The sequence below is a fragment of the Lactuca virosa genome, chromosome 6 (genome assembly GCF_052849685.1).
Source record: "Lactuca virosa cultivar CGN04683 chromosome 6, Lactuca_virosa_CGN04683_v6, whole genome shotgun sequence".
In the NCBI taxonomy this organism is placed as follows: domain Eukaryota; kingdom Viridiplantae; phylum Streptophyta; class Magnoliopsida; order Asterales; family Asteraceae; genus Lactuca; species Lactuca virosa.
In genome coordinates this window covers 22,966,414-22,976,309 of record NC_136431.1, presented here as the reverse complement: position 1 = coordinate 22,976,309, position 9,896 = coordinate 22,966,414, and the positions used below count along the sequence as shown (strand labels likewise).

The window sequence follows — 9,896 nt, the reverse complement described above, 5'->3', positions numbered from 1 at the left end:
TCTAATGCATGTTTTTACAATAAAGGTAATTTTGTATTTATCCATTCTACTTGAATTACAATGATTTAATGTTTATAGAATTATTTTAAATTCTTTGTTTTGAATTTTGATACATGTAAATGATGATAGTCTGACACGAATCAGATGACCATTTTCAAAGACATGACCTCATATAAGATGGTGGTGTGGAGATTTAATGATTTATTACTAAGGTAGCCTAAGTCCTCCTATACTTGTCTTTTGCGTTTGTGTATTTATTACAATATTTTACGTCCATTTCCATCCTAAAGATGAAATGTATCAAAGTTTATGGTTTATTCTCTACAAAAAAATATTAATATAGATATAGTTTTATATATGCATTTCCTAAAAGTTTTAACTTTACATTCGTGATTCACATATGAATAATTACTGTGTGCATCAAGAAATCATTGGATATTATAAATTCATTATACACGCATAGTCATTCAAATGTGAATGTCAAATATTAAACATCATGATGCTAATTATTAGATATCAACAACAAAAACCCACATCTAACAAGATAACATGTGGTTGTTGACAATGCACATTTGTATTTTTGTATGAAGTACATTGACCATTCGCATGTCAGTGACTCAATAACCAACCAACCAAAAGTAACGATTTGATATTGTAAGTTTGTTGAACACAATGGTCATTTACATGTGAATATTGAATATCAATGGTTGGCTTGTTAATTGTTCATTTGTACATTGGTACAATGATCAACTACAATATCCAATCTGCTATTGTACATTGGTCATTCACAGTTACGCTCTTGGATATAAATATATTTCACTCTTATAAAAATGCACACTTGTTATTTGACAATTAGCATATGAAACACCAACTCATCACAACAACAAATACATAACAAGAAGCAAGCACCGTTATTTATTATTTGGTATTATTATCGCATGTCTAATGAAATTTTGTGAGGTGTAACAACAAGATGTTGATTAAAATTCTTTTCCTTCATACAAACTTTTCCCAGTTGAAAAGATGAAGCATCATTGATGTGATCATAGCTAGATTTATCTTCACAATCAATAATGCAAGACACGGAGTTATGACCACATGATTTACTTAAGGCCATATCATTATCATTAGATGATTTTTCCCCCTTCATTACCTCACTTCTTGAGTATATATCGCCTCCTTTCACAGAAAAGTGAGGAACATCAACTCCAAGAGCCTTATAAGCTGAAAAAGCAGCAGCCCTTGCTTCATCAGCTTTTTCAAGGACAATTTTGCGGGCCCCATTCATTATCTTTTTAGCCACTCCCAGTTGAATAAGCCTTTGTGCCAATTTATCTGAAGGTTCAAAAATGGCTTTAACAACTTCAGGTATGGATGCTTCAGCAATTGCTTGGGGTGTACGCAATCCAGCTTTATAAAGTACCCTTGCTCTAAAACCCTACAAAACATTCATACAATCATATTAATAAACAAATAAAAAGTAATTTCAAATCAAACTTTGAAAAAAAAAAGTAATAAGAATCCAAACCTTGACAAATGGAATAGTTGTAAGCTCAGCAATCTCAGCTTTTACACCAAATGAAACACGATTTTGGAACTTGGAAATCAAGTTTTCTAAATCATGCCAACCAAGTCTTTCACAAAAGACTGAAACCATAGATGCAAACCTCCCAGCATTTTCTTGCAATGATTGAACCATTCCACGTGCCACCTTGAAACCTTCACAAACCTCCATCACAGGTGCTTCCTTCATAATTCATATATATTCATTCAAAAATAGTGCAAAAAAGATGAATGAAATATGAAAAAGAATCAAGATTCAAGATTGTGTTGAGAAGATGATTAGCAAGTTAGCATTAGAAACCTGTATGAGTCTTGACAAGATGAGTGCAACATAGAATCTCTTACACACACGAAGCATTTGATCATCAGTAAGGATGTTATTGGTTGACACTGACACCCCAAGTCCTTTCAAATCATGCCTTGATCTTTCTGAAGTGCGAATTGTAGCTCCATGAGCCATTCTCCTCAAAAATGCTTCTTGCACTCCAACACGGTTTCCAACACACTGCAACAAGGACAAGGGCCCACCCGTTATATAAATCTCACCCAAAAACACATAAAAAAAAAAAAAAAAACAACAAGCTTACTTGATCAAGAACAGGGAGTTGCAAGAATCTTTCATAGTACAATTCCCAATCTGGCTCAACATCAACATTAGTTGGTGTCACCAAGTATAACAAGTGCAAATCTGATGAGAGTACAAATCCTGCTCTCGCCCTTGAAAGGTCATCCAACACAATCTACAAACAATATATATATATATATATATATATATATATATATATAATATTTTTTAATTATTAGATATTAGAGTTAAATAAGAGAAATGTATATATTGTCAAAATGCGTTGCATACAAGTGACTCCTCAGGACAAAGAGAGCTGCCAAAAGAAGCAAGGCCAAGAGGTGTGGAACTATATAACTTAGTATCTTCACTCCATTCAAGAAACTTTCTATGACAAAGCCACTTGAGAGAATCTTTTGCTGATTTTACAACGTCTTCAAATGGTTGTGTTGAATTCAGAAGAGTGCATCTAACATATCGATGGATATCATTAGCAGTTTGAACAATTCCACCAGCAACACCTTCCAAAATGGCATGTGTCATTCCATTCTTGTCTTCTGACAAACAAGAATGCAATGGTGGACACGACTCATGAATCACTTCCATAATTTTTTTCACTTCTTCAGGTTTGCATATTAACACCTAATTTCACAAACACTCGAGTAAGCAGCAAGTAGTAACATGCTTGTAAAGTCAAAAAGTCAACATACACTTTCTCCTTTTGTATCGATTCCGGTGCGACCCGCCCGCCCGGACATTTGTCTGTATCTTGTCCCATCTAAAAAATCACGACCAATACGAGGTTGTCTGAAGATAACTCTTCTTGCAGGAAGATTCACTCCAGCTGCTAATGTTGATGTGGCAGTTAACACACGTACTAAACCTTTACGATAGCAGTTTTCAACAATTTCTCTTTCTTCAATCTGTAAGTAATAATCAGAAATGAAATTTCTCAAAAGCTTCAAAATCTAACCTAAGTAATAATGGAAAAGAGTGTAATAGTATACATACTGTGAGACCAGCATGGTGATAGGCAACACCTGAAGAAAGTGTTTCAGATAATACAGGATCTAATCCTGCTGGAGATCTTTGCAATGCATCAATGGCAGAAGCAATATCAGGATATTCACTTTCACCATTGAAGGTGTTGAAAGGGAATTGCTTAAGGTACTTTGCAACATGCCTAGCAGTTGATTCACATCCTTTACGACTGGAGCAAAAGATCAACACTGAATGACCCTCTTGAACAACCTAAATACAATATGCAATGTATAAAGTATAAACATTCAGGTTCATAACTTATAAGAATTCAATTTATATATCAAACAATGTACCTCGTTGCATAATTCTATGATATGATCGGGATCTTTACCACCAAGATCAGATCTTTTTGAGATTGTTTTGACAAGTTCCATCTTTTCGTTATAAATTGAGTTTCCAACTTTGATATACTCCTCAAGTGGAACAGGTCGGAAATCTGTCTGGTATAAAGCTGCCTGAAAAACTAATTTTATTTCAATAACAAGATATAAAGCATTCAACCACTTAATAAGGTAGTGTTTTCAGATTCTTGATATGCATGACCAATGTTTTCTACAACTTACTTGAAGCCAATCAGCAACAGCACTAACATTGGGCAAGGTAGCACTCATCCCAACAATTTGAAGATCATGAGTTGGGTCACCAGCTCCATACCGAAGTTTTGTCAGCATAAGTTCCAAGAGATAGCCCCTGTGCTGATCTCCAACCTGCCAAACAACATGATTAAAAGAATGTATTTTTTGCATCATAATGTTCAAAGATACCAAATTCAAAGTACCATGTGAAGTTCATCAATTACTATGATCCCAACTTCTGACAAACGCCTCTCTTCCAGCAATCTGTTGAGTAGTGAATTTGCCTTCTCGATTGTGCAAACAGCTACAGAGGTATCTTTAGGAAGTGTGCCACCACTTTGGCTTCCATAATAACTACGAACACGTGCACCAATTGGTTCAAGTAAGGCTTCAAGATGTGCTGTCTGCATCACTTAAAGACTAATAATCAAGTTTAAGGACATACATATTACATATTTACATACAACTATCAACAAATACAATGCACAACACAAGTAAGTCAATAGTCGCACCTTCTCTGTACAAATTGAGACATAAGGAAGAACAAGAATTGCAACTTTTCTTGTTGACAGCACTCTACGTAACATCAAGATTTCTGCAACAAAACTTTTCCCAGCACTATGCCAGAAACAACAAATGGTTATGAAAAAGTGATTAAGTAGAAAAGATTCAGCACAAATCTTAAGATAAGTACCTTGTAGATGCACAATACACAAGGTTCCTTTTTTGTAACACCCCATCCACCTGAAGGCAGTCTACCTGGAAAATGGAAACTCAATTTAACATCGATTTAAAAGTAAAAAAAAAAAAAAAACTAGAAAAAACATACAGATAGCCAAAAAGACTAGAGAAATACCTGCCATGGATACAGTTTTGATATACCCTTTCTCTTATATGTGTTGCATAACTCTGAAGGGAGCCAATTCCCAATATCCAAACAATCATTAGAAGCCACGCAGCTTGATGAGGTACTTTCTACACTTTTAAGAATGTTCACATTACAAGTTCTGATGTCTGTATTAGATGTTCTGTTATGATTAGGTTGATTCAATACATCATTTTCAGATCCTTTGGATTCTTCAACAACCTTTTCAGGAAGATCTTCATTATGATAGGACATATCATCAACCACCTGGATTGCCTCTTTCCAGAACGCGTCTCCTGGTGAAAAAATGGAGCTTCCACGCATTGACTGAGGAGTTTTTTCAGCTCCAACTTTGACTTCTGCCAGGTTTGGTGTATTGCATGATGTCACATCAACAGCTTCCATAGATGTTCTAATGCATTTCCTCAAGCTCAATTCATGCACTGAATTGTTACCACCAACATTAGTCTGCAAGATAAAGAAAGCACATTATTCAAAGAAAGTGTAGTGAAGCTGCAAAATAGTTGTTATGACATGGTCTACCTCTTTGGAATTGTGAGACAATTCTCCATATTTAGAGATATGGTCAGATGAACGAAAACTACTTAAAGGCCTCTTCTTGATCGATTTATCTTCCAAATCTAGCACAGATGGACTACCCTGTCTTTTATTTGAAGAATTACACTGCAGACCTCCAACTATACATCCCAGATTCTCCCTTTGTGGTCTAGAAAGATGCCCCTGGACAGATGATATGGTTTCCACATGTTCATTTCTTAAAGAGGATTCTATCTCTGATATCAAGTTTCTTCTTACTTGATCTTGCCTATGACAACCATTTTCATTTTGTGAACACGCTATATATCTGGATGAAGAAAACTTATCCCTAGGGCTAGGAGACCCTTCAAATGAAAGTTTTGATTGTTGTTCAAGTTCAACTAACCCTGGTTTTAAAAGAGGTGATACAAACTTATGCTTCTTCTTTGAACAGTAGAACTGCACATAGTAATAAATTCAGCAACACATGCCAAAAATTGGACGTTAGGGAAATACAAAGAAAAGTGTATTCTTCCTTTTTAATGTACTAATATGCACATAAACTGAAATTGAAAAGCAGACAGCTTAAATAAGACAGCTCTGAATCATACTCAAAGTCCACTATATATAACTTATACAAACAGATGCCTCAAGAAAATGTGAATGTGTGTGATGTTCCTTGTATTGACATGATTATGTAACTAGTTCAATATAGAATGAAACTATAAGAAGAAAAAAGGTCACTGAGATGAAATGGTGTGCCAGGTGTACAAAAAATGTTGAAACCAATACATGCAACTTTTTGCTTATAAAATATAACTATGTACAATACATGGAAAAAATGTGTACTCACGAGGTACAACAAATAGAGGCAAAACCAACAAAGTGCATACTTTGGTGTTGGTCAACAAAACCAGGCATCTTTAAGTTGACTATCAAACCTTTTGTCAAGTTCAGGGTTTTAGAAAAAGAAATACCAATTATGAAGTAAGCTGATTTCTTCTTTTACTTTTATGAACAGCTAATCAAAACTATTAAGTGACTATCTATACAACCCCCATTCTGCATAAGTAAAGCACACCAAGCTTTAGTTTCCATGGTTCTGTTACTTCTGTAGAACAGGGAAAAACCATGGTCGATAGATTCAGCTGCTGATATGGACTGGTGTGCTTCTGTTTGGAGATTCATGTTGTGTTGCATAGATAATTTTAAATTAATATGAGCATACTGCATACCAAGCTTAAAATTCTCAATATTCACTGACGAAAGAGCAATAAAGATAAGAGCAAATCTGAATAGCTCGCATTTTCAAAATTGGATGAAACAAAATCAATCTTCTAACAGGGCTATAAACTTTTGAACTTATGAAATTTAAATTACCCAGAAGATCCATTCTAAATTTAACCTAATTGCTGCGGATATTAGTTGCCGTTAGTGAGTTTGACTGCCATCGAATATTTCATAGAAAATATGGCTTTGGGGAGATTGACGATTGGGGGAGAGCGATTAAAACAAACCTGATCAACGCGGGAGCATGAGGCACCTGACGCCATTTTTGCAAGATTTTTGAGAGAAATTCAGGCGACTGAGCGTCTGAGCCCTAGTTCATTTGTATGCCATCATCGAACAGTTCAAATGATTCATTTGAATCTCAAATGAAGACCGCCATTCTTGCATTGCTCCAGCCTCCAACTATCTCCTCGTTGCATTGTATAAAACTCCTTAATTTTTTTTTTCTTTTTTTATTTAAACTAGATTATAACAGGTGTGTTAAACGCGGGGAACACATATCTCTTGTAGTAAGGAGCACCCAAGATTTATATTGGTTCTATTCGGTGTTGTTTTAATACAAGTTTTTTACTCTTTCATTTGTTTAACCCCCCATCTATCTATCGAACCTCCTTTGCATCCTCACTCAAGATGCAAAAACACTAAATATTAGTGTTGATTTGCGACACCAGAAAAATAACATAAACAGGTAAGAAGGTATACAATTGACAAAGTAAAATAACCTAAACAGTTAAGAATGTACATCAATAATTTTGAAAATAGAAAAAATGAAGTTAGTGTCCATCTCAAAAATCACTACACGAATGGTCAAGTTAGTAATTATAACCTTCCTAAATTCAAAAAGAAAGAAAAAAAGTAAGTTGCTATTAACATGCATATTAATTCAAAAGTAGCAATAAGATCACCCCAACCCCCCTCCTCCCCCCCCGCAAAAAAAAAAAAAAAAAAAAAAAAAAAAAAAAAAACCTCAACCACAGTAACATACACATTAAAACATTAACATAAGCACACCATGTTTAATAAGAGGGATGAAAATGACATTATTTAAAAGAAAAAATAGATATCGACAATCATGTTTTAACTTTTTATCATATTTGGAATACGGTTAAAATAATCATTTTGAACATTTTCAACAACTTAGAGTTAAATTGCTAAACAAATTCCATTTTCCTTCTAATAGCATCATACTTTTAAAGTAATGTTAGAATTGGGTAAAACAATGTAATTTATTCAAAGTATAATTGTTATTTTAAGATTATCTTCCAAAATTAAAAAAAAATCATAAATAAATAAAAATAAACTTATTTTGTTTTATAGCAAGAAACAGTAAAAGTCAATGTATTTTTTTTCAAAACAATAGCAACATGAACCATTCACATCAATAATAAGTTTATTACAATGAATTTTCAAAGTATTTCGGGTCATGCTAAGTGGGATTCATCACAGAGATATAACTAAAGAAGAAAGTGGTATAATAACATATGATGCCATAATAAGGAAAAAATGAAAGTACAATTAGTATAAAAGAAAATGGTAAAATTGTCATTAACCGTAATTAAGACTATTCAAGGAAAGAACATTTGTTCATTTGATACAATATATCATCGGATGACTGTGTCATGAAATCTAGTACCTCATGATTCCTAAAAGTAAAAAAAGAAAGAAGCAAATCTCACGGCCACAAACTCTACAAATATATCAACACCATCTTTAATAGTCATCACTTTCTTCCATTTGCGATCTTTTACATCCTCTACACAACACAAGAAAATACACATTCACCATCTTTAATCATTACATTTGACTTACTACTCTTGAAATGTAAAACATTTTTATATTGAAATATATGTATAATGAGGGTATTTTAGTCGACATGAAATTAAATGAAACTGAATTGAAATGTAGGCTTAAATTGAATTACATCCATTTGGCAACCAAAAACGCCTGAAATTCCACCTACCCTTAGAAATGTTGAAATCCATCCTGTATGAAAATCGTAGTGGTGACAGAACTGAATTCCATCGATTTGGCAACCAAAACCAACCATGGAATGGAATCCATCATTCTAATTCCATTGGATTCTGTCGGAAATCAACGAACCAAACATGTGCATACCTGATCCAAGACAAAAAGTAACATCTTAAAACAAATTATAACATCTTTTCAAATACCACAGAACAATTAGTAATATCGACCCATATACCTAATATGTACAACAATTTAGTCATAGTACAACGGTGTAAATGCGTAATCCTTAAATAATCATATTGCTTGCACATCTGGTAAAAAGAGTGGAAATGAAAGCATATTGCTTAAGTAATTACTTGCAAAGTCACCAAGTATAACATGAGTTCATACAGATTTGTATTACCATTTGAATCCCTATTGAGAACTATAAAGAAGATTTCATCTCAAAGTTGGAACCACCAACTATAAGGCTCATTTCCTCTTATATTTGTATGAATTTTGACCCATTTGCAAGTGTTCCCTAGTGTGATTATAAAAACAGAGTAAAAGAAGAGACTTTTACTACCTGAGATAAAATAAATAGAAAAGTCTTTAGGATTACAACAATTGCTTTGAAGTTGTCTGGAGCAACGTTTGGACTTTTGTCATGCTTCTTTTTTAATGATGTTGCCTGCTAGTCCTACTTGTAGAATACAACGACCTACAATTAAACCGAAATCATGATGAGATAAAATAATAAAAATATTGATTTTAAGAAATTTACAAAGGATAATTCTACACTGTTTTTTGAGTTTCCAAGAAGCTCATTATAAACAAAAATAGTCAAAGAAGTCATGGATTAAAAATTCGAATATATATTGCCTTTTATAAAATTATCTTTCTTATTTTCAACTTTAAGTTAATTTACATGTCAAAGTGAGACAATAGTAATATAGCAAATATAAAAGAAACATATATCATTCCAATTTAAGTTAATTAACCTATATATCACGTATAATTAAGGTATGGAAATCAATAATTCTATCATGGAATACAAACGTTCTTACATGTAGGTTTTCCGATTTTCCTTGGAATCAAATCGAAAACCGAAGGACCGAAATTCATTATATTGAAGAACCATCATCGGACCTACTAACGGTATGCGGTTCGATTCGTCCCCGGTCCAGGATCAATTCTGAGTGCTTAATGCTTCATATTGTAAACAGTTTTATTACCTTCTTGCTTTTCCATCACCAACCCAACAATGGACCACATGTTGGCCAATATAAACCCCCAGAATATGATTGAACCCAAAATCATCCGACCAAAAAGAACATTAAATTATTTTCATTTAATATAATATATGATACTACATGGAATTAATATCATTTACCCAACCCAACATACTTTGATTAAAAAATGACCATTTTGCCCCTTGGTCATACAGAAATAGCCACACACACACACACACACAGAGAGAGAGAGAGATGGTGTCAATGATGTAAGAACATAG

At 33.6% G+C, this 9,896-nt stretch overlaps 1 protein-coding gene across 1 annotated transcript; it reads right to left on the bottom strand.

Moving 5' to 3' along the window:
- Positions 1-892: 892 nt before the first annotated feature.
- Positions 893-6,862, bottom strand: LOC145120891 (helicase and polymerase-containing protein TEBICHI-like). Its single transcript, XM_079056680.1, has 15 exons — positions 6,664-6,862; positions 5,153-5,605; positions 4,601-5,077; positions 4,439-4,503; positions 4,257-4,362; positions 3,948-4,148; positions 3,733-3,876; positions 3,463-3,624; positions 3,140-3,379; positions 2,839-3,051; positions 2,420-2,770; positions 2,151-2,303; positions 1,865-2,068; positions 1,529-1,747; positions 893-1,438 (listed from the first exon to the last, which is right to left on the bottom strand). Exons 1-15 carry the CDS (start codon positions 6,697-6,699, stop codon positions 932-934), a joined length of 3,531 nt encoding a protein of 1,176 aa, XP_078912806.1. The 5' UTR covers positions 6,700-6,862; the 3' UTR covers positions 893-931.
- Positions 6,863-9,896: the final 3,034 nt, after the last annotated feature.

What these genes read in the sequence shown, in the direction of transcription:
- LOC145120891 (XM_079056680.1), bottom strand. Translation starts at nt 6,699, where the DNA reads ATGGCGTCAGGTGCCTCATGCTCCCGCGTTGATCAG. An exon ending in CAAAACTGTATCCATGGCAG is followed by an intron (nt 4,504 to 4,600) that starts GTATTTCTCTAG and finishes TCCATTTTCCAG; the next exon opens with GTAGACTGCCTTCAGGTGGA. An exon ending in AACTCCCTGTTCTTGATCAA is followed by an intron (nt 2,069 to 2,150) that starts GTAAGCTTGTTG and finishes TCCTTGTTGCAG; the next exon opens with TGTGTTGGAAACCGTGTTGG.